This window comes from Mesoplodon densirostris, chromosome 2, assembly GCF_025265405.1.
Source record: "Mesoplodon densirostris isolate mMesDen1 chromosome 2, mMesDen1 primary haplotype, whole genome shotgun sequence".
Taxonomy (NCBI): Eukaryota; Metazoa; Chordata; class Mammalia; order Artiodactyla; family Ziphiidae; genus Mesoplodon; species Mesoplodon densirostris.
In genome coordinates, this window is record NC_082662.1 from 104,797,892 (window position 1) to 104,824,528 (window position 26,637).

Genomic DNA, 26,637 nt, shown 5'->3' on the forward strand with positions numbered 1-26,637 from the left:
TATTACTGTGTATCTGTTGAAAGAAAGGGGAACAAACTGGAAATGAATTCTAATGTATGAGCTGGAAAACTTTCCCAGATCCATTCCTTTTCTCTCCCTCTCTTTGCCTGATTGGAAAAGACAGGGAGGGCTTCTTTCTGCTTACTTGACTATTCAAGCCAGCGGCTATGCCACACTTTGAAGTATTTTATGATTTCAAGGCTTATGATGATAAATCCATCTGAGGCTAGGCTGGTTAATGGGTGGTGGGAACAAATACCATCTCTGAGACTGTGACTTAGTAAAGAGACAGGTTAAGCTGAACTCCACCAAAGGCAAATGAATAAGTACGGGGTCTGAGGCTGTCCTAAATGGGGTCGACATCTGGGTGGAATGGAAGGGTTATAGAAAAGTGCTAGGATTTCATCTTACAGTAGCAAAAGCTACACCTTTTCCTTGTATTCTCTGTCTCTTTCAGTCGAGCCTTCTGGAAAGAGTCTATTAATTTTTTAGAAAAGGTAGGGGAGGAGGATGAAAGAAAAAAGTAAACCCCACCAACAATGAGATTTTCTAGCAATGTTTCTATCAATATTTACTTAGCTAATTGTCTAGTGTTGACATAAACACCCTGCCCTGGTGTGCTACTGAAACTCTGAAAGTTGCCCCATCAGTTACAAGGAGCTGGTAGGAGCCACAGCTCACAAATTCCTTCTTTGAACCCTAGTGTTGAGCCAAGCTTTGTCTTCCCATTGTCTGTCATTTACCACCAGGTAAGGTCAGCATGCTAATGGACCGCCCTGCAGTTCGAGTTGCCGTGGAAACCTCCACAGGTCGGGTGGAACTAGAGCTGACCCCCTCAGTGGAGATCCCCACCGCCTGGTCCAAGAAAGCCCGGTGGCCTTCGTGTCTGAAGCGCTGGCCTTCTGCAGAGAGAGTGCAGTGCATCAAGGTATTAGCCTTCAGGGTCCCGGCTCACCAGAGATGCTCTCACCTTAACCAAACCACAGCATCGCTAACCACCAACCAGCTTCGGAAGGAAAATTGAAATTTCATTAGATCCCCAGAACCTTCAGCGGCACCTGGGAATCTGTTGTAAATGCAGATTCCCGGGTCCCGCTCTGGCCCTAGGGAATGAGACTCGGTGGGCAGGGCCCAGCAATTTGTGTTCTCACAGGCCCTCCAGGTGATTCTGGGGCAGGCTCAAGTTGGAGAACCACTGCCCAAGAGAAAGTGGACACAGCCTCCCCAGTTAATTGCCTGCGTGCAAGGGGCTCCCCTGAGGCTCCCTCCGTGTCCCCACGTGGGATGTGCTGCTCGCCCAGTGGCAGGTCCCCCCTCCTAGTGGACTGCTTCGGAGATGGCTTTCTCCTCAACCAGCATCATCCTTTTTGTTTCCTGCTGTTTTTCTCTTCCCCAGTCATTTGGGTTTAGCTTGTTGGCCTGTTCAAACTATCACTGGCAGCTGAGCTTCTTGCGGGCTGAACATTTGCTGCTGGAGCAGCTGGATGAAGACGGGGGCTGCCGCAGGAAGTGTCTTCAGGCCATGAGGCAGATGAAGGAGGACGTCTGGTGTCCAGGGAAAAGACCTGTGATCACATCCTACCACCTTCAGGTGAGTGTTCCGCCCCGGCCTAGAGGGCCAGGGCGGCTGGGGCTGGGTGGGTCCCTCTGCGGCCTCTGCAGGGTCACCAGAGCCACTCACAACGGGGGTGTGTGAGACGAGTAGGAGGGGGCCTAGTGTCCATATTTGCCATCTCACAAATTCGTACTCCTTATGGAGATATACAGCCCCAGCTGCGTGCATGTCCACACCATCCCTGCCCAGGATCCCTGTCCTCCACCTCCTTTCTTCCCTCTTCCAGTTTCCCTCTTCCCTTTCTTCCTTTCTGTCTTGCCTTCTCTCCCTCTCCGTCTCCCCTCCTTTTATTTCACTCAACAAACCAACACAAGCGCCCACTATGTGCCAGAAACCCGGCTGAGGTTCAGAAATGAATGACAGCATGCAGTCTCTGCCCCTGAGAAATCTACAGTCTGGTGAAATCTTGGGAGTTCCTCAAACCTGAGATGGATTCACATTTTCCCTCATGTTATGACTCATTCATTCCCCATTCTAGCCCAAGTGCAGCCATTCATGCGCACACACATACACACTCACACGCGCACTCTGTGCAGAGGAGAAAACCAGGAAATGTTGTGGTACCCGATAAACCTGGCAGCAAACCTGCATTTCTGGGTTGCAAATCGCCAGGCAAGGACTTACCATTAGACAGCCATAAATGCATTCACTCACTCACTCAGCAAATGTTTATTGAGATCCCTGTGGGCCAGTCACTTGCCCCCACACCTGCTGTGTGCTCTACACCTGGCAGTACAAAGTGAACAAACGCAGATGTGGTTCCTGCTCTCATGGACCTTGTGGTCCAGCGGGGGAGACAGACGTTGGTCAGTCAGTCTGCAGGTGTGCGTGGAATCGTGCCACGTGGGGGAATGCCAGGGTGGAGAGGAGTGTTGCTCTAGGAAGGCTCAGGGTAGCAGAACCTGACCTGGACCGGGGGATCAGGGGGTCCCCCCTGGGGAGATGGCCTTTGATCACACTCTCAGCTCCTTTCTCAAATTTCTGACCACCCATGGTTAACTGGATGCTCAGGTAATACTGCGTGCAGCACACTGTGGTGGGGGGAGGTATCAGACTCTTAGTAGCCCCAGCCCAGCTAGTATCCCTCCTGGAGCTTCAACCCTTCTCCCCAGCCTACTACACAGGTAAGCACAGGTCCCTGGGGTGTGCGGTGCCTTCATTGCATGCTCCTACCTGGGCCTCGTCTCATCCAGTAGACAACCATTTCCCAACCCTGTGTTACTCTTTCAGGCCTAACACAAGCTATTTAAGGGCAACTCATACCGATCCCTTTGTATCTCTCCCAATGCTTTGTATGTAGTAGTTGCTCAGTAAATATTTGCTGATCATCTGAATGAATGACTTCACATTTTACTCCACTTTTCCCCCCAGCAAAATTGTTCATCTTTGCTTTGCTTTCTTATCTTTTCTGATAACCTGTTCTCCCTGACCTGCCCAAGAATCTGTTAACATCTCATTTGCACATACTGGGGCCTTTCTCTCCAGTTTCAACATTCTTAAAGTGTCCCCAAACATGTCCCCCTAAAAACACACACCTGTTCTCCTGGATCGAGGACACGTACTTTCTTTTTTTTTTTTTTTCTTTTTTTTTTTTTGTGGTATGTGGGCCTCTCACTGTTGTGGTCTCTCCCGTTGCAGAGCACAGGCTCCGGATGCGCAGGCCCATCGGCCATGGCTCATGGGCCCAGCCGCTCCGCGGCATATGGGATCCTCCCAGACCGGGGCACGAACCCGTATCCCCTGCATCGGCAGGCGGACTCTTAACCACTGCGCCACCAGGGAGGCCCGAGGACACGTACTTTCTGAAGCTAGTCTAATTCATTTCAGGGATTTAGCTTCTTTCTTACTTGCCTTTCCACTGGCCACACTAGGAAAAGTCAGAGCTGAGAAGGAAACTCCAGGCGGTCTCATATCAAATCTCATACTTTTAACTAACCACTGACTTCACTGCTCCACAATTAGGATAGATGAAAACACTTTAAGTACCGTGAGTATTTTAGAAAGATTGAATAGGGCCACCACGGGCCTCCCAGCCCTTGACTGCTCTCAAAACTGCATTCCATCCAGGATTTACTTGTATTCCAGTGGCTTCTAAATCATCTAGAGGATTTCAGGGCAACTCCTTAAAGGTCCCCTGTTTTAGTTTTCCCTAACCCACCTACACGGCATAATAAAATTGTGCATTCTCAAGAATGAGCATTTAAAAGGGGGTTATTTGTTGAGAAATTGAAACAGTACTGACTGCCTTTTCCCCTCGTCTTCCACCCTTGTGCAAGGGTAGAATTCTCTCACATGGAGGCATTGGGATGGATGTGGCTGCTGGTAGTGTGGTATGAGATACCATCCTGGATGATGGCTTGAGTGTGCAGGATCCTTGCCAAGACTTTAGTCTGGGGAAAGTAGAAGACACTGGGTTGCAAAACAGCATCAGGAAAGATGTGCCAATCATGGGCACCTCCTAGAAGGTCTTTACCTCCTCCCCAAAGAGGCTTCTCCCCCATAGCAATTTCATGTGAAGAGCTTATCTTTCATTGGCTTATTTATTCCTAAACCTGCTCAAAGGCACAGAGACTTGCTTCTAATAGGCTTAACTGCTTCTGTTTGCTTAGAGAGAGAAAAGCTTAACTACAAGAGGAATTAAAACATGTTTTTTATCTAGGTTATCTCGACTAGCATGAAATTATCTCCAACTCATTTACTCAAAACAATGTACTCCAAATCAAAACACATTCAGTATCTTGCTGTGAACCTAAAACTGCTCTTTTACTTTTTAGGAAAGTCTATATTTTCAAAATACTCAACATCTAAACCCAAACATTAATTATTTCACTCAGTCAATAAATGTCAATTGACTGCCTCCGGTGGGCCAGGCCCTCTGCTGAATGTAGTAACATCAGCGTGAATACAAATAGGTCTAGTCCTCTGCTCACATAGAGTTTGCCATCTAGTAGGGAATCACCTAAATACATAGGAAAACGACCACCACTGTCGTCATTGCTGCATATGAGAAGTATGGGATGAAGAGAGTGCTTAATGGGTGTCATAGGGAAGTTTGATCTGATGGATGAGTTTCCTGGACAAGTTGGGGAAGGAAGTATGCTCCATACGGAAGAAGTGGGTTGTGAAAGGCCCTGTGATAGAAGAGAGCATGAAACGAGGCCAGTGTGGCTAGAAGGAAAGAGCGAGGGAGAATACAGGGCGAGATGAGGCTGGAAAGGAAGGGAGGGACCAAACCTTGTCAACCAAACCATGCTAAGGATGGTATTTTTTAATTAACAAAAAATGGGAAGACTGTGAAGTATTTTAGACAAGAAGAAACATAGATTTATATTTCAAAGAGATCACGTTGGCTGCAGTGTGGATGACGACAGATAGGCTGGTGACAAGAAGAGGTGCAGACTGTGGCAGAGGTCCGGGTGAGACACGGTGGGAAAGGGTGATTGAATTGGGTGGATTGAAAAATACCTAGGCAGGAGGATTGGCAGGACTTGATTGGAGGTGGTGAGGGAGAGGAATGACTCTTAGGTTTGCGTCTTGCGTAACAGCCTGGATAAACAACCCTGGAAGCACACGAGGTATGTGGGGGAGGGCCAGGAGTTCAGTTTGGACGTATGGACTGAGATAACTTTCAGATGGCCAAGAGATACCAGGTAAGGAGGTCAGAGAAGAAGTGTGAACTGGAGAAAAGAAATAGCAAGTTATCTATATTTAGTGGGAGAAGAGGGCCTGGAATGGAGCCCCCAAAACTCCAGCATTAGGGCAGGTGGAGGGTGAGCACTCCAAGGCATAGCCACACTGCTCAGAGAAACCCACTTGGAAGCCAAGTGAAGAATGGCTCAAGAGTGAGGGTATGCATGAGAGAACCAGATTCCACTGGAAGGTCAGGTAGGGTGAGAGCTGGAAAGAGCCTGCTGGATTTAGCAAACATGGGGATCACTGGACCTTAAGGAGAGCAGCCTTTGAGGACTGATGGCAGAAGAATCCATGTTGGAGTGGGTCAAGGCAGGAAATCAGAGGAGAGGAAATGACAAATTATTAAGATGATTCTCTGCAGAAACGTGGATTTGCAGAGAGGTGAGAGTGAGGGCAGGAGGGAGATATGGCACTTGGGGAGCAGGAGAGCTTTAATAGATTTAAAAGCCAATGAGGAAGAAGAAACTCAATCATTTACAGCTCCTGGAAGGGGAGATCCCAGCCCTGCAGAGGGATTTTCCCAGGCTAGGGGGATGCGGAGAGGAAGATACCAAATGAAGGAACGATGGCTGGTTTGCACGCAAGAGGCATTTTCCCTGTAAAGGAGGCAAAGTCATCTCCCAGGTGTGGGGAATCGTGAATTTTAGGAGAGTGGAGATCATTGGAAATGCCAGTGGAGAGAGAATAAATTACCAAGGAGGCATAGGAGACCAGCAGGAGGAGGCTGAGAGCCCATCCAAGGCTGGGGATCATAAATCCACGGCAGACCCAGCTTGCCCCTGGGGCTCCTGTCTCCTCCTTCCAAGGCCACGTGAGCTCAGGAACGTTCCTGAAGACACTCTCCTCAATAGACCGGGACGATGTCTGACACCGCCTCTTCCTTCCACAGACAGTGCTCTTCTGGACTTGTGAGAAGTATCCCCACCCAAAGGACTGGCGGGTCTTCAGCAGAGCGTTCGTGCGCCTGGTGAGGAAGCTGCACAAGTGCGTGAGCCAGCGCTTTCTGAAACACTACTTCGTGCGGAAGAGCAACCTCCTGCGGTATGCCAATTCAGGCGAGCTGGGGGCCCTGGCCCAGAAGCTGGCCTTCTTCCTGAAGAACCCCCAGATCAGCCTGCCCTGATGCTGCCCTGCGTGGGATGCTCTTGGACATTTCATTCAAGCTTGACCTCACTCTCTGTGGATCGTTCCTCAGTCAGAGGCCAGGATCCTGCCCAGGAGAGAAGCAACGGATGGCAGAGGAAAATTCCATCAACCCAGCAGCACTTCAGGGGGGAAAACTGTGCCCCAAGATGTCTGGTCCAGGCCTCCCTGCAGCCAAGCAAGCATTTCTGCCCCCACTAGCTACCTCTTTGGGAGACAGCTCTCATCAAGCTTCCCCGAGCCATAGTTTCCGAACTGATGGCAGTTCTGAATTTATTTTCCCTTGCTCAGGCTCTGGTTGTCTGTCAGGGAGGATGTAGAGAGAACCCCCGGAAGGCCAGGCGTCAGCCTGCTGCCCACGAGTGGTTCTCCAGCCCACTGACCACGGGCTCATTATTTTTCCATTTGTAAAATGGGACTGTTGATATGCCTCCCTCAGAGCAGGGCTGCGAGCTTACGGACTGTGCTGCTGCCCTTTCAAGGGGAAGGTGCTGGATCAACACAAAGTGTTACTCGTTGGTTTAGTGGCTGGTGTTTGCATTCAGGATCAGTATCTACACCACTGATTAAATGATTACGTCTGATGGGTTAGCATGCCTGTGTTGCCCGTGTGCCCTCCAGTTCTCCTAAACTGTGGTTCAGGCTTGTGGATCTGCCTGCTTCCCTGGTGTTCTCTAAGAAGGGAGGAGTGGTTTTGATGACTGGTGCAGTCAAAGATGAGAGTGCAGCAACCCCAGTGACTGCGCTTCCTTGCTTCCCATGCCGTGGGTCAGGGATGAGACATCCTTCTATTTATGGAATGAACTTGGTACTGTGATCTGCATTGAATGACTTTGGTGTCACTCACCTCTCAGTTCCTTCCTTTGCTCACTTAGTGGTTCACTTCCTCATTCATTGATAAATATATACGCATTAGGTACTGGGGATGCAGCAAAAGCAAGATGGACAAGGACTTACCTGATGCAGATGATGCCTAATGGTAAAGACAGGAAATGAACAACAGATATACACACTTGATTGTTACAAGTTGTAGCAAGTGGCCTGAAGAAAATAAACAGAATATTGAAAGAGAGCCACAGAGAGATCCTTGAAGGATGAAAATGCAAACAGCTGAAAGGGAAGAAAAGAGGGCCAAGGGCAGACTTAGAGGGGCTGGCATGAGCCAGATCACTTGGCCTTGTAAACCTGGTAAGGAATTTGTATTTTACCTTAAAATCAGATGTGTGATATTTGACCTCTCCAGAAGCAGAAGGGTATTATGATTTGATTTGCATTTTAAATGCCCATTCTGGCAACTGTGTAAAGGGGGTCTGCAGACCCACACGAGGATGGGGACACTGAAGGCCCTTGAGCCCACTCATTTTGAATTTCACTGAGGTCCTCAAGGCCACACATCCTGTGACACACACACACCAGGAATTCTAGGAGCTCTCGGGAGATCCATAGTTTCTTCTGGCACTTATTTACGCTTCTCAATTCAAGGGAATCCTTTATTACTTAGAACATTTTCCCCAGATAAATAATTTCTAAAAGCAAGAACTGCTGATTCTTTTTAAAATAAAAGTCACATATGAAAATGAAAACAATTATTTTTACAAAAATACTGTAACCAAGTGGTGGGGTTATCCCACCACTTGGTTACAGTATTTTTTTCCTATGGACTATCACATAGGAAATCATGGTTTTAAAATGTTGAACAAACTTACAATCAGTCTATAGTTTTTGAAAACATGAAAGTATGAACAAACCAATATTTTATTAAGTCATCAAAACCAGCATTCGGGGCTTCCCTGGTGGCGCAGCGGTTGGGAGTCCGCCTGCCGATGCAGGGAACACGGGTTCGTGCCCCGGTCCGGGAGGATCCCACATGCCGCGGAGCGGCTGGGCCCGTGAGCCATGGCCGCTGAGCCTGCGCGTCCGGAGCCTGTGCTCTGCAACGGGAGAGGCCACAACAGTGAGAGGCCCGCGTACCGCAAAAAAAAAAAACAAAAAAAAACCAGCATTCGAATTCTCATATTCTTGGATCTTGAGAAACATCATTTTCGAGAAGGTGGCAGATATATATTTTTTAATGATGAAAACAACTGACAATTTTAAAACAGCTGCACAGTCATGGAATGCCAAGTGAAAGTTGACTGTACCATTGATTTGAAATGTATGTATATGTATGGAAAGGAGTGGGACTGACATACTTCACGCTGCAGAAATACAAAAGATCATGAGAGATTACCACAGTCTGATTCCAGTAGATTCTTCCCACCTTTCCCTATGGATTTGTAGTTTTTGGATGAAGTAGGGCTGTCTGCACATTCCTGGGTGTTCCTAACTGCTGGCCAGCAGAGAGCAGTGGGGGACTGCCTATGAAAAGAGCCAGGTTCCCACCCATGCACCGCAGAGCCCAGCAGGTGTCGCCCTCCTCAGCTCATAATTTACACCGGGCTTCTCCAAAAAGGGAACCAGGGACTGCGGACTACAGCGGATGCTATGAGTTGTTGGCCTTTACTGCCATTTTGGCCAAAAACTACAGTCTTTTTGATTAAAGCTCAGATTTAAAAAGGGAGTGTATGAGAGGACAGTTCATCTATTCTGTTTCCTGGGACAGATTGCACAGCTCTGAAAGTCTAATAATATAATAGTACTCCTTTATTCGGAAGATTTTTTTTTTTTTTTTTAATTCTCCAAAAGCCTTTTTTCATGCATCTCCACTCTTCTGGGCACCAGACTGTTTTTTAGCGGAATCGTTGGCATTCAGAGACTGCAACTGATCTGCTTGCATTCGCATCCCAGCTCTTACACTGTACCTGCATGCCCTTGGCAAGTTGTTCAACCTCCCTAAATCTCCATTTCTTTATGGGCATTGTTATGGGCTGGATTGTGTCCCCCAGCCTCGAAATTCACATGTTGAAGCCCTAACTTTCAGTACCTCAGAATGTGACTGTATTTAGAGCTAAGGCCTTTAAAGAGGTGATTAAGTTAAAATGAGGCCATTAGGGTTTGAGCCCTAATCCAATAGGACTGATGTTCTTAGAAGAAGAGGTAGAGACCCCAGGGGCAAGGGTGCAAAGGAAAAAGGCCATCTGCAAACTGAGCAGAGGCCTCAGGAGAAACCAGCAAGGCTAGCACCTTGATCGTGGGCTTGCAGCCTCCAGAACTGTGAGAAAATAATTTTCTGTTGTTTTAAGCCATGCTGTTTAAGTCTGTGGTATATTGTTATGGTGACCCTGGGAAATGAATACATCATAAGAGAATATATACCGCACTGCTTTGATGGGGGGAATAAACAGAGCAATGGATGTACAAAACTCTTCGTTTAGACGTGGCATGGAGTAACTGTGGAATAAATGTGTAGCATTTTAGATGCCTACTCCTCATGTCCGTTTGTCCATTTGATAACTACCACCACCCCACAGATAAATTCTTCACAAAGAAATTAGAAACCATCACAAGGAAAACATGCCCAAAATACACTACATATTCCATAAACCCATCTTTTCCTTTGTCACTCTTGCTGCAATAGAGGAATATCTCTCCTGATTTCTCCACGTGTGATGGGCTGGCCCCCCAGCTTCTCAGGGCCGTCTTCCCTGTAGCATCCTCCACACCCTCCCCCAACCACCACCTGCCTCTCTTCCCCCCTTTCTATCCAGCTTCCCGAATTATTATACATGTCTCCACTTCCTTACCTCTTCACACTTTTCTAATTGTAAAAAATATCATACGTGTGAGAGTCTAAACTGTTTCAAGAATTATAGTAAAACAAATACCAATATACTCACTGTCCAGGTGAAAAAAATAACATTTTGCCAATACTTTAGAATTCTCCTAGGTGACCCTTCTGTTCCTTAGCCCCCTCTCTCCCTGAACATAGGTAATTGTGATCCCAAATTTTAGGTTAGTCATTCTGCTTTTCTTTCATTCTACCACCTATCATATTTCATTGAACCTAGGCCCCCAACAACTGTGAGATGCATTATTTCATGTCTAAGACAGAAAAAGTGCTGCTAAGGGTAATTACAAAACACCACTGATTATAAGATGCATCCTAATTTTAGAGGATGAGATGCATCCTAATTTTAGAGATTAAAAGGTGAAAAAGTAAATTTTAGAATCAACAAAATGTGACCTGCGGGACTTCCCTGGTGGTGCAGTGGTTAAGAATCTGCCTGCCAATGCAGGGGACACGAGTTGGAGCCCTGGTCCGGGAAGATCCCCCATGCCACGGAGCAACTAAGCCCATGCGCCACAACTACTGAGCCTGCGTTCTAGAGCCGATGAGCCACAACTACTGAAGCCCGCATGCCACAACTACTGAGCCCACATGCCACAACTACTGAAGCCCCTGCCCCTAGAACCCGTGCTCTGCAACAAGAGAAGCCACCACAATGAGAAGCCCGCGCACCACAACAAAGAGTAGCCCCCACTCACTGCAACTTGAGAAAAGCCTATGCGCAGCAACGAAGACCCAAACGCAGCCAAAAATAAATAAATAAATTTATTAAAAGAAAATAAAAGAAATACTGTTCTTTTTTTTTTTTTTTTTTTTTTGCGGTATGCGGGCCTCTCACTGTTGTGGCCTCTCCCGTTGCGGAGCACAGGCTCCGGACGCGCAGGCCCAGCGGCCATGGCTCACGGGCCCAGCCGCTCCGCGGCATATGGGATCCTCCCAGACCGGGGCACGAACCCGTATCCCCTGCATCGGCAGGCGGACTCTCAACCACTGCGCCACCAGGGAGGCCCCAGAAATACTGTTCTTGATAAAGATGTAGTCAGAAATCATTTTTTAAAAAAATGTGACCTGCGTATATCCCAATTGTCTTTTTAGTTTTGCCTGTTTTTAAGCTTTATGTATATGGAACCATCCCGAACAAAGTCGTCTGTGATTTGCTTCTTATGTCCACAGTACACCTTTGAGACTCTCCCATGTGGATGCATGTGGAGTGGTGTGTTCCTTTTAGCTCCTGCATAATATTCCTCTGTAAGATTATGCCACTTTATATATTTATGTTAGTGCAGTTAGGTATTTGGGTTGTTTATAGTTTCAGTGATTTGAACTGTCTTTATGTACAGTTTTATCTATGTCTTCTGATGCTCTCAAGTCTTTTAAGGGTACATACATAGGAGTGAAATTTCAGGTTCAAGGAATAAATGTGTGTTTAAGTTTATGAGGTAATGTCAGCATATTTTCTGAAGTGATAACACTGATCTAAATTCTTCATTTTAACATAGGTGAATTTTCAGTGATTTTCTCCATTATAATGGAGCACATTTTGTGTGTTGTTTAAGAAATCTTTCCCATTCATTTTTTTTAAGGTCATGGAGATATGCTCCTATACTGTTCTCTAAAATTTTATAGTTGTGCCTTTCACCAGGTTTAGGAAGTACCCTCTATTTTTTCTATTCTATTCTATTTCATGCATAAATTATTCTTGAAAGTTTGGTAAAACTCACCTAAGATGCCGACTGGGCCTTCTGTTTTCTTTGTCAGAAGATTTTAAACTATTTATTTTCTTTTAGGGATAAAGGATATTCAGGTTTTCTACTTCTCCTTGAGCAAGTGTTATCAATTTGTATTTTATTAGAAATTTACCCATTTTATCTAAGTTTTCAAATTTACTGACAAACTTGTTCATAATATTTTATTATCTATTTAAACTCTGATATATCTATACACATCTTTCTTGATAATCTGTTAGAGACTTATCAAAGAATCAGTTGTGAGTTTTGTTGATCTTATCCATTGTATACTTGTTTTCTGTTTCATTCATTTCTGCTCATATCTTTCTTTCCCTCTACTTTCCTCAGGTTTATCCTGATGTTCTTTTTATAACTTCTTAAATTAATGCTTAGCTCAGAAATCTTCAGTTTTTCTTCTTTTCTAACTATATAAATCTCTTCACACCACTTTAGTGGAATTTTACAACTTTTGGTATATTGTGTTTTCATCTTTTTTCAGTTCTATTTATTTTCTAATTTCAGCCATGATTTCCTCTTTGAATTATGAGGTGCTTAGAAGTTTTTAAAAAGTATTATTTTCAAATTCATTGTGTTTCCTAATTATGTTTTTGTTACTGATTTCTAACTAAATTGAATTATAGTCAGAGAAAGTCTGAAAGGCCTCAATCCTCTGATACCCCTCGAGGTCAGCTTTTTAGCCTAGCATTTTTTCCTTATTTTATGTCATACAAAGAAGGGTTGAAAGTTTAGATACAATGTTCAAGAAATGTCAGATCAAAAAAAAAAAAAAAAGAATGTCAGATCATGCACTGCTCAAATTTTCCATGTATCACAAATTGCCTTTTGGCTGCGTTTTCCAACATTTACTGAGAGAGGTTTTTTTTTTTTTTTTTTTTTTTTGCCTGCATTGGGTCTTCGTTGCTGCACACAGGCTTTCTCTAGTTGCGGTGAGCAGGGGCTACTCTTCGTTGCGGTGCGTGGGCTTCTCATTGTGTTGGCTTCTCTTGTTGCAGAGCATGGGCTCTAGCCCCACGGGCTTCAGTAGTTGTGGCACACGGGCTCAGTCACTGTGGCTCGTGGACTCTAGAGCGCAGGCTTGGTAGTTGTGACGCACGGGTTTAGTTGCTCCGCGGCATGTGGGATCTTCCCGGACCAGGAATCGAATTCATATCCCCTGCGTTGGCAAGTGGATTCTTAACCACGGTGCCACCAGCGAAGTCCTGAAAGAGTTATTTTTAAATCTTCCATTGAGTGTGGATTTTTCAATTTCTCCTTATCATTCTGTCAAACTTTTACTTAACCCACTTTGAGATGATATTATTAGGGACATACAGATTTAGAATTTTTACGTCTTCCCAATTAAAGATTCTGTCACTATAAAGTGACCTTTTTTAAACTATTATAAATGTTTTGCCTAAACATTGATTTTGTCTGGTCTTAATATAGGGACACCACTTTATTTTGCCTCCCTGTCGCCTCATATCTTTTCCCATCCTTTAACTGTTAACCTATTTGTGTCTCTGTGTAGTTGATAACTGTCTCTTGTAAATGGTGGATTTTCTAAAAAATCCCATCTGACAGTTGAGATCTGCAACTCTAATGCTTAATCCATGTGCGTCTCTTCCAGTGAATAATGTATTTGGATTCATTTGTCTCTTGTTATTTACTTTCTACTTGACCCATGTCTTCCTCTGCCTCCCACCTCACCTTCTTGCATTTTAAAACCTTGATTTTTTTTCTTTTTCTTTTTTTCATTGCTTTTCCCCCCTTACTAGTTTGGAAGGCTCATATCCTCTCTCTGTCCTTTTAATGGTTACAAAGCCTATCCATATAGACTAAAGTCTAGAGTCAAAAGTCAGCCAACACTTTTACTCTCCTCTTTAACAAGGAACCTAGAAGGCGTGGCTCCTGTCATTCCCCGTCCCATGGCACCTGCTGCTGTGAGCCAGGATTTTGGTTCTCGCCTGTTGGCCATCCCCCCTGCCGCCACATACACACACATATGTAAAACAGAAATTTTATTTTTATTTTATAAATGTATTATAATATACTATTATCTATTTATATTATAAATCTTATAATATGTATAAAATATTATAAATTAATATTTAAAATATTTAAATATTTTTAAAATATAACTTTATATTACAGTATAAAATAATATTACACTATCATTTTATAAATAATACAAAGAATCATTATTATTTTCTTATTTTTCTCACATATTTGCCACTCTCAATACTCACCATTCCTTGAATCTCAAACTTCCTATTAGGGATCATTTTCCTTCTGCCTGGACTGTATGCTCTGACATGACCTATAGTGAGAGTCCACAAGAGTAAGCTCTCTGTTTTTATTTGTCTGAAATTGTCCTTATTCACTTTCATTCTTGACAGTTTCTCTGAGTGTTTTGTTTTAGGTTCACACAATTTTTCTCAGCACACTGAAGATATTTTCCACTCTCTTCTGGCTTCAGTGTTGCTCTTGACAAGTCAATCACTAGACTATTTGGTGTTTCTTTGTGGGGTGTCTGCTTTTTCTCTCTGGCTGCTTTTAATTTCTTCTCCTCCCCCTCTCCCATCTCTTCCCCCCTCCTCCTTCTTCTCTTCCTCCTCCTTCTCCTTCTTCTTCTTTTCTCTCTCTCTCTCTCTTCCCTTCCCTCCCACCTCCCATCTTTCTTTTTCTTTGGATTTGTTAGGCTTCCTGAGTCTGAGGAATTATTTCCAGTATTTCTGAAAAATTATCAGCATTTAATGCTAAATGTTGCCTCCTTCCCATTATCTCTATATTCCATTCTAAAGGGAAATCCAATTTACATGTATAGTAGACTCTATCATTCTACTCTCTATACTTTTATCTCCTCTTTTATAATTTGCATTTTTATCACTCAAAACTGCATTCTCAATAATTTCTTTGGATCTGTCTTCTAGTTGACTAATTCTTTCTTCAGCTGCATCTAGGCTAATGTTTAATCCATCCACTGAGTCTTAAATTTTTAGTGTTACAGTTCTTATTTTCAGTTCTCATTTGGGCCTATTTCTCAAGCCTGCCTGTTCATTCTTTAAAATCTCTTATTCCTGGGGCTTCCCTGGTGGCACAGTGGTTGAGAGTCCGCCTGTCGATGCAGGGGACGCGGGTTTGTGCCCCGGTTCGGGAAGATCCCACATGCCGTGGAGCTGCTGGGCCCGTGAGCCATGGCCGCTGAGCCTGCGCATCCGGAGCCTGTGCACCGCAACGGGAGAGGCCACAACAGTGAGGGGCCCGCATACTGCAAAAAAAAAAAAAAAAAAAAAATCTCTTATTCCTGCTCATGTTTTTAAGCTTCTCTTCTATTTGTTTAAGCATATTAAACATAATTGTTTTATATTCCATATCTGAAATTCAAATATCTGAAATCTTTGACGGGTTGTTTTGCTGTCTATTTTTTGTTTGTTTTTACTGATGGCCAGTCATAGACCTTGTTTCCTTGTGTGTTTTATAAATATTTAAGGTGAACTGTTCATTTTTTCTTAAAACTTTACCTGTGAGAATTGTTTGAGGTCTGGATTGAAGTTGTTTGCGGTACCTGGAAAGGGTTTTTTAAAAATTCTGTCAGTTATCTGAGAGCACTACCAACCCAAGGCCATTTAAATTAAATTTAAATGCTTGAGATTTTTCAGGCCAACCGACAGATAAATTCAGACAGAAAATATTTGAGGCTAGCTCATGGCTGCAAATCCTGGGAGGATTCTTTTCCCTCCACCCAGTGCCAAGGTCAAGGCAAGCTAGTTGCCTTCTTCATGCCACATTTATTCCTTATTCACCTTTATTCTGAGGATACAGCCTTTTGAGGTCCAGATTTATGCAGGAAAATACTATCTGACTTCCCACCTGGGGCAGGCCCTAGATGATCTCATTTGTCCCCTAGACTTGCACAGTTGCCAATGAAATGTCCAGATCTCTAAAGGTCAGCAAACCCTCAGGGTAAAAGCGAGCTTGTTCACTCACCTGCCAGCGTTCCTGGTTCTGCTTCATTTTCAAAGTCAATGGATTTATTACTTTCATTCTATCTCAGGGAGACATTTATAAAGGTTTTAAAATATATATATATATATATATATATATATATATATATATATATATATATATATATATATAACCCAGCATTTTAGCTCTTTCAGGTGGTGGTGGGGGGGGAGTCATCCAGAATACCTAATCTGCTATACTACTGGCTACTTAGCATGACCCAAGGCAGCTAGAAGCTTCAAACATCAACTCAAACATCACTTCTGCCCAACCCTGCATGCCAAATTGAATGCCACTTCTCCATTCCCATCTTGCACAACCTCTGGGAAGCATTCAGCACAGTCCACCTCTCCTCCTTGCACCACTCTTCTCTGGGTTCCTGTGACGCCCCTCTCTCTCCTCTCCCTCTGCTCCTTCCTAGTCTCCTTTCTGACTCCTTCTCTGCCCACCCCTAAATGTTGTCATCCCTCTCTTGAGGGCTCAGTCCTGAGCTCTCTTCTCTTCAGACTCTACACATTCAGCCTAGGCAACTTGACCCACTCCTATAGCTCCAGATACCATCTATCATCCCAGGATGTCCAAGTGCATAGCTCTAGCCAAGCCTTCCTTGTGAATTCCAGGTAATTCCTACAGACCGCCTCCACCTGATATTTCACAGACTGTTCCAACCTAATGTGTTGCCCCCACCCCCAAACGTGAGCACCCTGACCTGGCTCAGGCAGAATCACGTTAATTCTTATAGAAAACTCCTCAAGGGGATACTCAGAATTCTATGTCAGTCCTCAGCTCACAATCCTCCAGTCACTTCCCATCTCACTCACATGAAAATCCAAAGGTCCTGGATGATCTGGAGCCCCTGCCTCTATAAATATATCTCCTCCTCCTTTTCCCCTTTCTCACACTCAGCTCCAGTCATACTACTGCCTTCCTTGTTCTTCCTGGAACACTGTAAATGTGACTTCACCTTAGGACTTTTGTACATGCTGTTCCCTCTGTCTGGAGACCTTGCCTAACTTCCTTACATGAAATAGTATCACTAGTCCCCATCCCGTCTTCACCCAAGTCTTGACATGTTCTACCCTCCTTCTCTGCTTTTTCACCACCTGGATGCCCTATCTATCTATCAGTCTATCTATCTATCATCTATCTATCTACCACCAGAGGGAAAGCCCCACAAGGAAGGACTTTTATCTGTATTTTCAAGGTTGTATCTTTACAACCCTAGGCACATAGTAAGTGCCCCATAAATAATGTGTTGAATGAAAATGTTTGCAAAACTTTAAAAAAAATTAACCATTCAGGTCTCAGGTTTCTTGGACTTTGACATGCATTCAGATTTTTTTCTTTCCTTAAAAGCAATAGAATCACAAAATGTTCTAGCTTGAAGAGATAGTGGAGGTCTTTACATTTACAGTAAAGGAAACCGAGGTTCAGACAGGTTCAATGACTATTTGGGCTCAAATCACAAACTTTGAGATAGTTTGTAATTCAAAGGCTAAAGTGCTTTTCCTTTCAAAAGCCCTTGAAACTTCTCAAGTGCAAACCTAAGAAATGTAGGAAATGAAGTGTAAGTCACACTGGCCAGTCATACATTTTTGGTGATTCTTTCTCATCTGTGCCCTCTGCTCTGATTCACTCCCTTCACCCTCCACCCTGTTTCCTTTTTCCTGGTTGTTAGGACAACAGCATGGGTGGGAACCCTTGTGGGACACGGAGACTTGCTTTTGTTCTCTCTCTTTAGCTCTATCTCTTTCTCTCCCCAAAGAAGAATTAGAAGAGTCCTGTCACTTCTTTTCTCTGAATTCAAAATATACTGGTGGGTTTAAAAGACATGAGAATGTGGAAGAATTAAGAAAAATAACCCTAATGACCACAGAGAGATCCTGGGGATCACGTGGGCATCCTCTTTATTTTATAGCTGAGAAGGCAGCGGCCAAAAGAGAGGATGGAAAATGATTTGCTCAAACTTATTATGTCCCAAATTGAACTCTCGAGTTTCCTTCTCAACCCTGCCCTCACCTCTGTAAATGGAATCATTATTCAACTACTTGCTTCAGCCAGAAACCCAGGAGTCATCCTTGAGCCCTCTTTCCATCACCCAAACCCTCAATCCACCAGCAGATCCTTTTGGCTCTACTTTCTAAATATAGTCCAAGTATGACTCCCCACACCCCCAAGCTGCCCCACTGCCAGGCCACTTCGTCCTCCTCTCCTTTCTAGACTCTGCGGGGTTTTCCTAATTGGTCCCTTACACCCACTCAAGCCACCTCACCCCATCCCATAAAAGCCTCCTCCACACAAGAGCCAGAGTGGTCTTTTCCACATGCACATCGAATCATGTGTTTTCCCTGCTCTAATCCTTCCACCAGCTTGAAACTTCCTACCATGGCTCACAAGACCCATACAATCTGCCGCTCCCCTCTCTGCCCTCACCCACTACCACTCCCCTTCACTCTGTGCTGCGGACAGGACACTGGCTCTCTTGTTTTCTTTCAAACACAGCAAGTGAACACCAAGTTCCTGCCCCAGGGCCTTTATACCTGTCTGCCCCCCTGCTCAGAAATCCCTTGCCCACTCCTCCCTGACCAGTCTAACAATTAGCAACCCATTCCTCTGCGCTTGCCCTGCTTTATTCTCCCCCTAGTGGGTTGGCTGGTCCCCTGTTAGAATGTAAGCTCTGTGCCAACAGAGGGTTAGTTATCTTGCTCACTGCTGTATCTCCTGCACCCAGAACAATGTTGGTGCATAGCAAGTGTTCGATGCATATTGGTTAAATGGATGAAGGAGTGAATGATTTTGCTCCATGACAGGCATCTGCTTCCTCGCAAGGCCTGGACTTGAACCCAGGTCTTCTGACTCTCGGGCCAGGCTCTTTCCCGCACAAAGTAACATTTTGAGGAGTTGAAGAATCACATCTTTAGCTTTAGAGAAAGGAGAATTACCTCTGGCTCCAGAAGCCTTTTTCCAGGAAGGGCCTGGTTCCTCTCTCATTGCAGAGCACAGCAGTGGTGCAGCAAAGCCAGGATGCTCACTCATGCTGCAGACACTACGGTGGCATCTCAGCCTCCCTCCACCGCCAGTGGGGATACGGGCACATATTTTTTGTAGAGTGTTTGCCAGATACAGCTACTCAGCCAGCATCCAACACATGTATTTTGTGACTGTATGCCACACACACACACACACACACACACACACACACACTTTGCATTTAAACAAAGCATGTCAGAAAGGCCCTCAGGCCCTCACCCTCCCTTCCTGCCAAGCCTGGCAACGAATAGTAGTGGCAGAAAGTCTCCGGGTCTAGACCATGCGTTTCCGCTCATTCAGCCAGCTTTATTTTTGGCTGTGTGACTTCTTTTGTGAACTTAATATCTTCTGTGCTTGGACGTTGTAACCTGTGACTCTCCGGTCAGGACCTACCCCCTTGAGCACTGGTGCAAAAGACCAGTGAGAGTGCTCCTGTGAGAGAGAATATGGTTGTAAATGAACAAAACGCCTGGAGAGCCTAATGCAGAACCCTTCGTGATCACGTGAAATATCACTTCCCCCTTCAGGGCACAGAGGGATATTAGGGTATTGGGTCCAGCACCCAGGATATTGCGTGCTCGCTAGGGAGTGCCCCAACGCGTCGTTTGATACCTGGGAGACCAGCCGAGCAAGCCAGGCTGCCCTGGGAGAGAAAGGCACAGCTGGGGACATTTGCGGGGGCGGGGGTGGTGGCAGGGGTCAAAGGGAGCTGAGCTCTGGCTCCTGCCCTGCGCTTATCCCCATCGCCACAGCCGCTTAGGCGGGGCCCCTCCTCTCCTCTTGCGCTTTCTTCTCTCCTGCCTCCTTCCGGGACGTTTGCCCACACGGTGAGATGCGAGGGGCATCAGGAATGCTCCCTGCCCTTGACTGTGGCCAGGGGCTACCATTAGTGACTGGTGCCCTTGGCACCCAGGACTTGGGCTCTTGAAGGAGTAAGGAGGAGAAGGAAAGAGGGTGGAAGCGGGCACCCTCGGCTCTGCGCAGGGCGGGCCTGGTAAAACCCTCCGCGGGCTGGGCTGGGCTGCCCGGGGTGGGGGGCGGGGGACGGGGGAGGGGGTGGGGTGGGTGATGAAAAGATAGGGATCCGTGGGGCGGGGCGGCCGTGGCGCTGCGGTGTAGGGCAGCAGGGGGCGCCCGCGGCTCCCTCGAGCGGACCCGCCTCCGCAGCTCGGAACCTGGGGAAATTCCGCCAGCCCAGAGCCAGCCGGCAGCGGGGACAGGCCGGGACACTGCGGACCTCGGCGCCGCTTGTCCCTCTCCAGCTGTCGGGAGCTTGCAGCACCCGCTCCCAGCGGCCCCACCCGGACCCTGCATCCACAGCTCACCCAGTGGCCAGCAAGGCTGTTCTTATCCACAGGGCGGGGCGTGCTCCCTGGGCCCCCCTTTGCAGTGGGGAGTGTTTATTGCACGAGGGGAGGCATGGCCCCTCCAGCACAGACCTATCTGTGCCGCTGTAGGTCGCTCGCCCGCCTTCCCTGTAAGGTTGAAGCGGCCGCGGGAGAGGGAAGAAAGTTGCTGTGCTCCTGTGGTCCCCTTTTCCTTAGATAATGCCTGTAGGAAAAGGCGAGGGAAAAGTAGAAGCCCAGAGGCGTCCCGGTAGGAGGGTTGAGGAGAGGGTGAATGTTCCAGGATCGGAAAGGAAAGGACGTCCAACAAGACATGTGGACACTTCTATTGTGCCAGGCACATTTGCTGAGTGTTTTATGCTTTCTCTCATTTAATCCCCTCAATAGCTCTTTGAGGTAGGTAGGCATCATCAACCCATTTTGCTGGTGAGCTGAATGGAGGCTGAGGGAGTAAGAGAAATTCCCCCAAGGTCACCCTGCTGGAGGTGAACAGGGCCATGTTTTGTGCACTTGGCCTAATGAATTTCGCACAGTGTAGGTGACAGTAGAGACACGTGGAGCAAAGCAGACTAGGACCTGGGTTCCAAGTGGAAGCCTCTGCCCTTCCTGCTGGCTCTGCAGCCAAACCAGCCTGCAGGAACCAAGGGAGAGGGGCCTGGCAGGAAGGGACCCACACCCTCTGCTCTGGACATAGGACACGCCTCACATGGACAGGGGTCAAGGTCCTCACGGAAGGGGGGATGGGTGGAGAGGATGGGAGAGATATGGCATGAGGATGGGAGAGAGAGAGAGAGCTGTTCTTACAATTTGCCCTGGGCTAAAATTTTCTAAACAGCACCTTTGAACGCTATGAAAAATCCTCAAAACTCACTTTCGCAGGAGTTAATCATTCACTCTCTCCACAGGCCAGATGACCTTTGCCATGTGGTTGGGCTTTTGTTTGCTTTTCTTAAAAATCCTGGAGTTTGTAATTGGACCAATGTCCTTTCAGTGAGGAAGAAAGGAATTTGGGGTTCAGGACAAAGCTTGGTTTTCTTCCTTGCCTTCCATCTCCCAGGAGTTTGGAAACATTTTCTCAGTGAGAGGTTATGAATTCAGGACTCTAAGTTGATCATCTATAGCTGTGGCCCTGGGGGGAGGGGGCAGTGCTATATGTAGGAGACCCTAGGAGACAAAGCATACCAAAAACAAAAAACAAATAAAATCCAAGTCACCACCCATCCTGCACCTGATTCTTTTAGGAGCTTGCTCTTATCTGGGTGGCAACTACGTTTACCCACAGAGATCCAATCAGCTTTGCACTTAGAGAGATGCAAGCTAGGGACTGTTCTATGTTAACATTTCAATCACCTTAAAGTTCATTGACCTCCTGTAAGAATTCGGGAGGCAGATTGGCTGTGTGACCTTGGGCAAGTCACCCCACCCCCCTAGGCCTCAGATTCCCCTTCTGTACAGAGGACGAGTGAGCTCCAAGGTCCCCTCCAAGGCCAGTGCTCTGTGGCCCGTAATCCTGCAGGCTGCCGTCAAAGGCTCCCCCAGCTCTGTTCCACTGACTATTTTTGGCTCAGTGATTAGAGGGCTTGTCGGCCATACCCATATCTCTAACATTCTGACAGCTGACTGGACATTCTCACTAGACATCCCAGTGGGCCCTCTATCTTCAGATGCCCCATGCAGACACATTGTCCCTCCCCTCTGCCCCTCTTGTCAGCCTAACTCCTCTGACTTCCCCTTTTCTCTTCCTGGCCCGGGAGCTGGGCACCTCAAAACCATCTTTGCAAACTTGCTGTCCTTCAGCCTCCATAATTCCTTCAGTTGCTGAGACCTGAACAGGCTGTCTTATGTGACGTGCCCCTCTTCTGCATAGTCTCACGACTTCTACCCAGTTCAGGCCCTTATTACCTGTCACAGGAGCTCTCACTACTGCCCTCACACCCTCAACAGCCCCCCTGCTTTCACTCTCCACTCCACCCATAGGAAGTGTCACTACTGGGTCACCACACTAATCCCCGGGCTCTAGCCAGCCTCTCCCCACTACAGACACTTGAATGGTTTCCTGTGGCCAAGTGAACAAACTACCACCTGCCCCACCGCCATGTAGGCCCAACCTGATGCCCCCTTCGCACGCCCCCTTTGCTTCAGCCAAACTTCGCATCCCTCACCCAGCCTACTGTTCATTGTCCCCATGCTCTTCCTGTTCTGTCTGGAACATGGACAACTTCCGTACCTGCCTATAAAAATGACCTCTTCATCAAGGCCCAGTGCAAATGCTATGTTTTCCTTGAAACTTTCTAGGAGGCTTCCATGAAGGATCAGTTTCTCCTGGATTCATTCAGTCAGCAAGTATTTACTGAGTATCAACTGTGCCCCAAGTTCTGTTCCGGGCACTGAGAATTCGGGGGCGAATAAGGTAGGTGAGTTTCTGCTCCCAGGGAGCTTACTGTTGAGGGTGACAGAACACACACAAGCAAACAGACAAGAAAATTATCGATTCTAATAAGTACGGTGGGGGAACTCTTGGAGTCACCAGCCCTGATTACAGTCTACTTGTAACATGCTTCGTTGTCATCAAACACTACCTGGTAAACCCTCTGAAGGAAGAATCTGAGTCTCACTTCTCTTTGGAACTTCCAGGATGCCAACATCATCCCATCTGTGTAGTGGCCCCTCAGTGTGTGTTTGTGAAAGGAAGGAAAGAAGGAAGAGGACAGGAAGTAGGGAAGGGAGGAAAGAAGACAGGGATTTGGAAAACATTTAACAAATACTTCTAGCCAGCAGTGGAGCTGAATTTGTTAAATTCATAGTATGTTCTTATCTTGCATTTGTCAACTTTGCAGTCCCTAGAGATGGCTTTCACTGAGAGAACGTCACTCCAGGTAGGAGAGGCGACATAGGGCAGGGCAAGGGTGCTGTACAAACTCAGGATTTCATCCCTGCCTCACCATGTGACTCTGGAGAGTTTTGAGCAAGTTCCTTAATCCCCCGGACCCTTAGCTTCCTCAAAAGGGGATCATAAAACCTGCCTCACAGAAATGGAAAATCAAATAAGATAGCATGTGAGAAATTGCTTCTTAAACTAAAAATAAAGCACCCCATAATCTTGAAATCAATTCAGGATTATTCTAGGGCCTTGTACTGGCTTTCTTTGCAGAACACTAAGGCAGGCTATCTGCCCTCCAAAGAAGAAAGCTTCTGGATATAAGGATATTTTAAAATATTATTTCTAAATCTACCTTTTTTTTTTTTCCGACCCCACCTTGTGAGATCAACTTAGTTCCCCAATCAGAGATTGAACCCAGGCCCTCGGCAGTAAAAGCGCAGGGTCCTAACCACTGGACCGCCAGGGAATACCCTAAATCTACCATTCTTGATTCTCGAGGAAGAAAGAGTCCTGGGTTCCCAGGATAACCTCAGGCTGCCTGAGAAGCGATTGGGTTCTCTCTTACTCGTCCTTAAAATATGTCTTCCTAGGGTTGTGCCTCCTCCAGCCATTAGGATTTGTTGCTTCAAGCACGGGAGCCACACAATTGGCTTCCCTTAAAAGCATGTCCCTGTGCTTCATGCTCCCAGAAAAACAAGGTGAAGTCATCTCTTGCCCTTTGCTGTGATTTACTAGTGCTGGTATATGGAATATGGCTTGCCCGTACCCTCTGCTCACAAAGCACAGGTTACAAAGACCCTGCAAACTTCTCCCTTAGCCTACTGCTCCCTTCCAACATAGCCTCAGACTCAGTTTTACATCTTCTGTGCCCTCCAGAATTCTCTCATCCCTGCAGCCCCCATGCCAGACTTACTCTCGTGAGGTTGGAATGGTAGGGAATGACTCAGCCTTGGGATGCTGCAGCCAGAATCAAGCCTGATGTACTATATCACTCGAGCAAGATGTGATTTCAATAGGGTGACCACTGGTAAATAAACTGGCCCCTTGCTTGTCCAGAGTTTCCTGATGGGTTCTAGCATTTTGGCAAAATTTCCTGCAGCGCCTTGAGCTGTGATTCCATTTTCAAATTAAGTCCTTTGAAAATGGCTTTTGGCCAGTAAGATCTACTTCTCTGATGAAGAAGGGATATAAGCAATTACTTGTATCAAATACCTCTCTGGATATTTGATAAATACTAATTGAATTGAAAGAGGGGAGAGATATACAAAAAAAATGCAATCTCTCGTTAGCACGCTTCTCATTGGTGTGTTTCTGGCACATAACCCACTCCTCTGGACCACCTCAATCAACAAGACCCCAGGGGGTGTGCTTCCCCAGGTCCTGCTCTCTCCTCCGCCCTTAACTCACGTGCTTTTTGAGGAGGGTGGGGGTGAGGAGTAGAGGGAGGATCTCTCAGAGAAGGGGTTTAGTGAAGTTGCAGGGAATTAGAGAAAATATTGATAGGATGGGATACTGTGGCAATCTTCATTCTCGCTCCTCCACTCACACCTCCCGCTGCTTCCTTGGAACATGGTAGAATACCTTACCCTCACTGTAGGAAAGAAAATCATAAGATGAAAAAAAACCGCATGGAGAGCAGGCATTTAAAGAGTGGAAGGCTTCTCTGTTGCAGGTGAACTGAACTCTCAGGGGGATGGAGTTACCCGCCGTGGCCGGGAGCTAAGACCACAGCTTCCCTGCGCTGTGAGCTCCCAACCCCTTCTCCAGTGAGGTCCCAGCAGCCACTGCCCTTGGGCAGGATTGCTCCTGGATTCGCTTTCTATCCAGGGGACAAGGAATTTCACTGCCATCACCATCGGATGGTACAAGCACAGAGCCAGGGGAGTCTTAGTGGGAATCTGGGCTTATGAGACCTTCCACTGAGGGTCTGCGCCTGTAGCTTGACTCTCCTCATTAATACACAGGAGACCATTTCACCTAAGACTCAGATTCCCCGTCTGCAAAAATGAGACCAGTAATACATACCTCATATGACTGTAGTTGAGGGGATTTTGTGAAATGTGTTTGAAAGCACACTTTGTATCAAAAGATAAACCATAATGGAAAAGAATATAAAAAAAGAACATCTCTGTGTATAACTGAGTCACTTTGCTGTACAGGAGAGATTGCCACAGCATTGTAAATCAACTCTTCTTCAACAAAAAAATAAAGTATAATACAAATGCTAGTTACCGTCGTCACAAAGATAACATACACACACACCACACAATTTTTTAAACTTTACTGTAGAAATTAACATACAGTAAAATTGACTGGTTTGTGTGTGTGTGTGTGTGTACATTTCTATGACTTGCGATACATTTATAGATTTGTGCAACCAGCACCACAGTGAGAATATAGAAGAATATCATTGCCTCATTCATTCACTGAAGGACATTTAGTCGTGCTGTGTTATTATTGTATTACATCGCTGGATTCAAGTTGCTAATATTTTGTTGAGAATTTTACATCTTTGTTCATGAGAGGTATGGATCTGAAGTTTTATTTTCTTGTAATGTCTTCATCTGGTTTTGGTATCAGTGTAATTGTGGCCCCATCAAATAAGTGGGGAAGTGTTTCTTCCCCTTCTCTTTGCCCTTATTTCTTCTTGAAATGTTGGTTAGAATTTACTAGTGAGACCATATGGCCCTGGAGATTTCTGTTTTCTTTTTTCTTTTTGGCCACAGTGTGCAGCATGCAGGATCTTGTTCCCCCACCAGGGATCGAACCCGCAACCCCTGCAGTGAAAACACGGAGTCTTAACCACTGGACTGCCAGGGACGTCTCAAGATTTCTTTTTCAAACGGTTTTTGTTTTTTTAATTAATTAATTAATTAATGGCTGTGTTGTGTCTTCGTGGCTGCATGCGGTCTTTCTCTAGTTGCGGCGAGCGGGGGCTACTCTTCGTTGTGGTGTGCAGGCTTCTCATTGCGGTGGCTTCTCTTGCTGCGGAGCACGAACTCTAGGCACATGGGCTTCGGTAGTTGTGGCACGTGGGCTCAGTAGTTGTGGCTCACGGGCTCTAGAACGCAGGCTCAGTAGTTGTGGCACAGAGGCTTAGTTGCTCCAAGGCATGTAGGATCTCCCCAGACCAGGGCTCAAACCCATGTCCCCTGCATTGGCAGGCAGATTCTTTACCACTGAGCCACCAGGGAAGTCCCCTCAAATGGTTTTAAAACTATTCGTTCAATGTCTTTAGTCATTATAGGACTATTCAGATTATCTATTTCATCATGACTGAACTGATAGTTTGTGGTTTCTGAGAAATTGGTCCAAGTCACCTAAATTGTCAAATTTGTGTGTGTAGAGTTGTTCATAGTACTTCTCTAATTATCTCTTTAATGTCTACAGGGTCTATAGTGATATCTCTCTTTTATTCCTGATGTTGGTAATTTGTGTCTTCTGTCCTTTTTAAACTAGACGTTTATCCA

At 46.0% G+C, this 26,637-nt stretch overlaps 1 protein-coding gene across 17 annotated transcripts in view; it reads left to right on the forward strand.

The window, feature by feature from the left end:
* MAB21L3 (mab-21 like 3) overlaps window positions 1-26,637 on the forward strand; it is an 84,793-nt gene that overhangs the window by 46,169 nt on the left and 11,987 nt on the right. For 11 of the 17 annotated variants that reach the window (XM_060090324.1, XM_060090331.1, XM_060090323.1 and 8 more), the window contains 3 exons: window positions 750-928; window positions 1,397-1,591; window positions 6,198-8,026. In XM_060090324.1, coding sequence (XP_059946307.1) covers window positions 750-928; window positions 1,397-1,591; window positions 6,198-6,431 — 608 coding nt within the window. In that variant the 3' untranslated portion in view covers window positions 6,432-8,026. Of the gene's footprint in view, window positions 1-749; window positions 929-1,396; window positions 1,592-6,197; window positions 8,027-10,626; window positions 10,918-22,581; window positions 22,701-25,893; window positions 26,623-26,637 lie in introns of those variants that run through there. The other 6 variants (XM_060090338.1, XM_060090336.1, XM_060090335.1 and 3 more) reach the window with 5 other exon arrangements.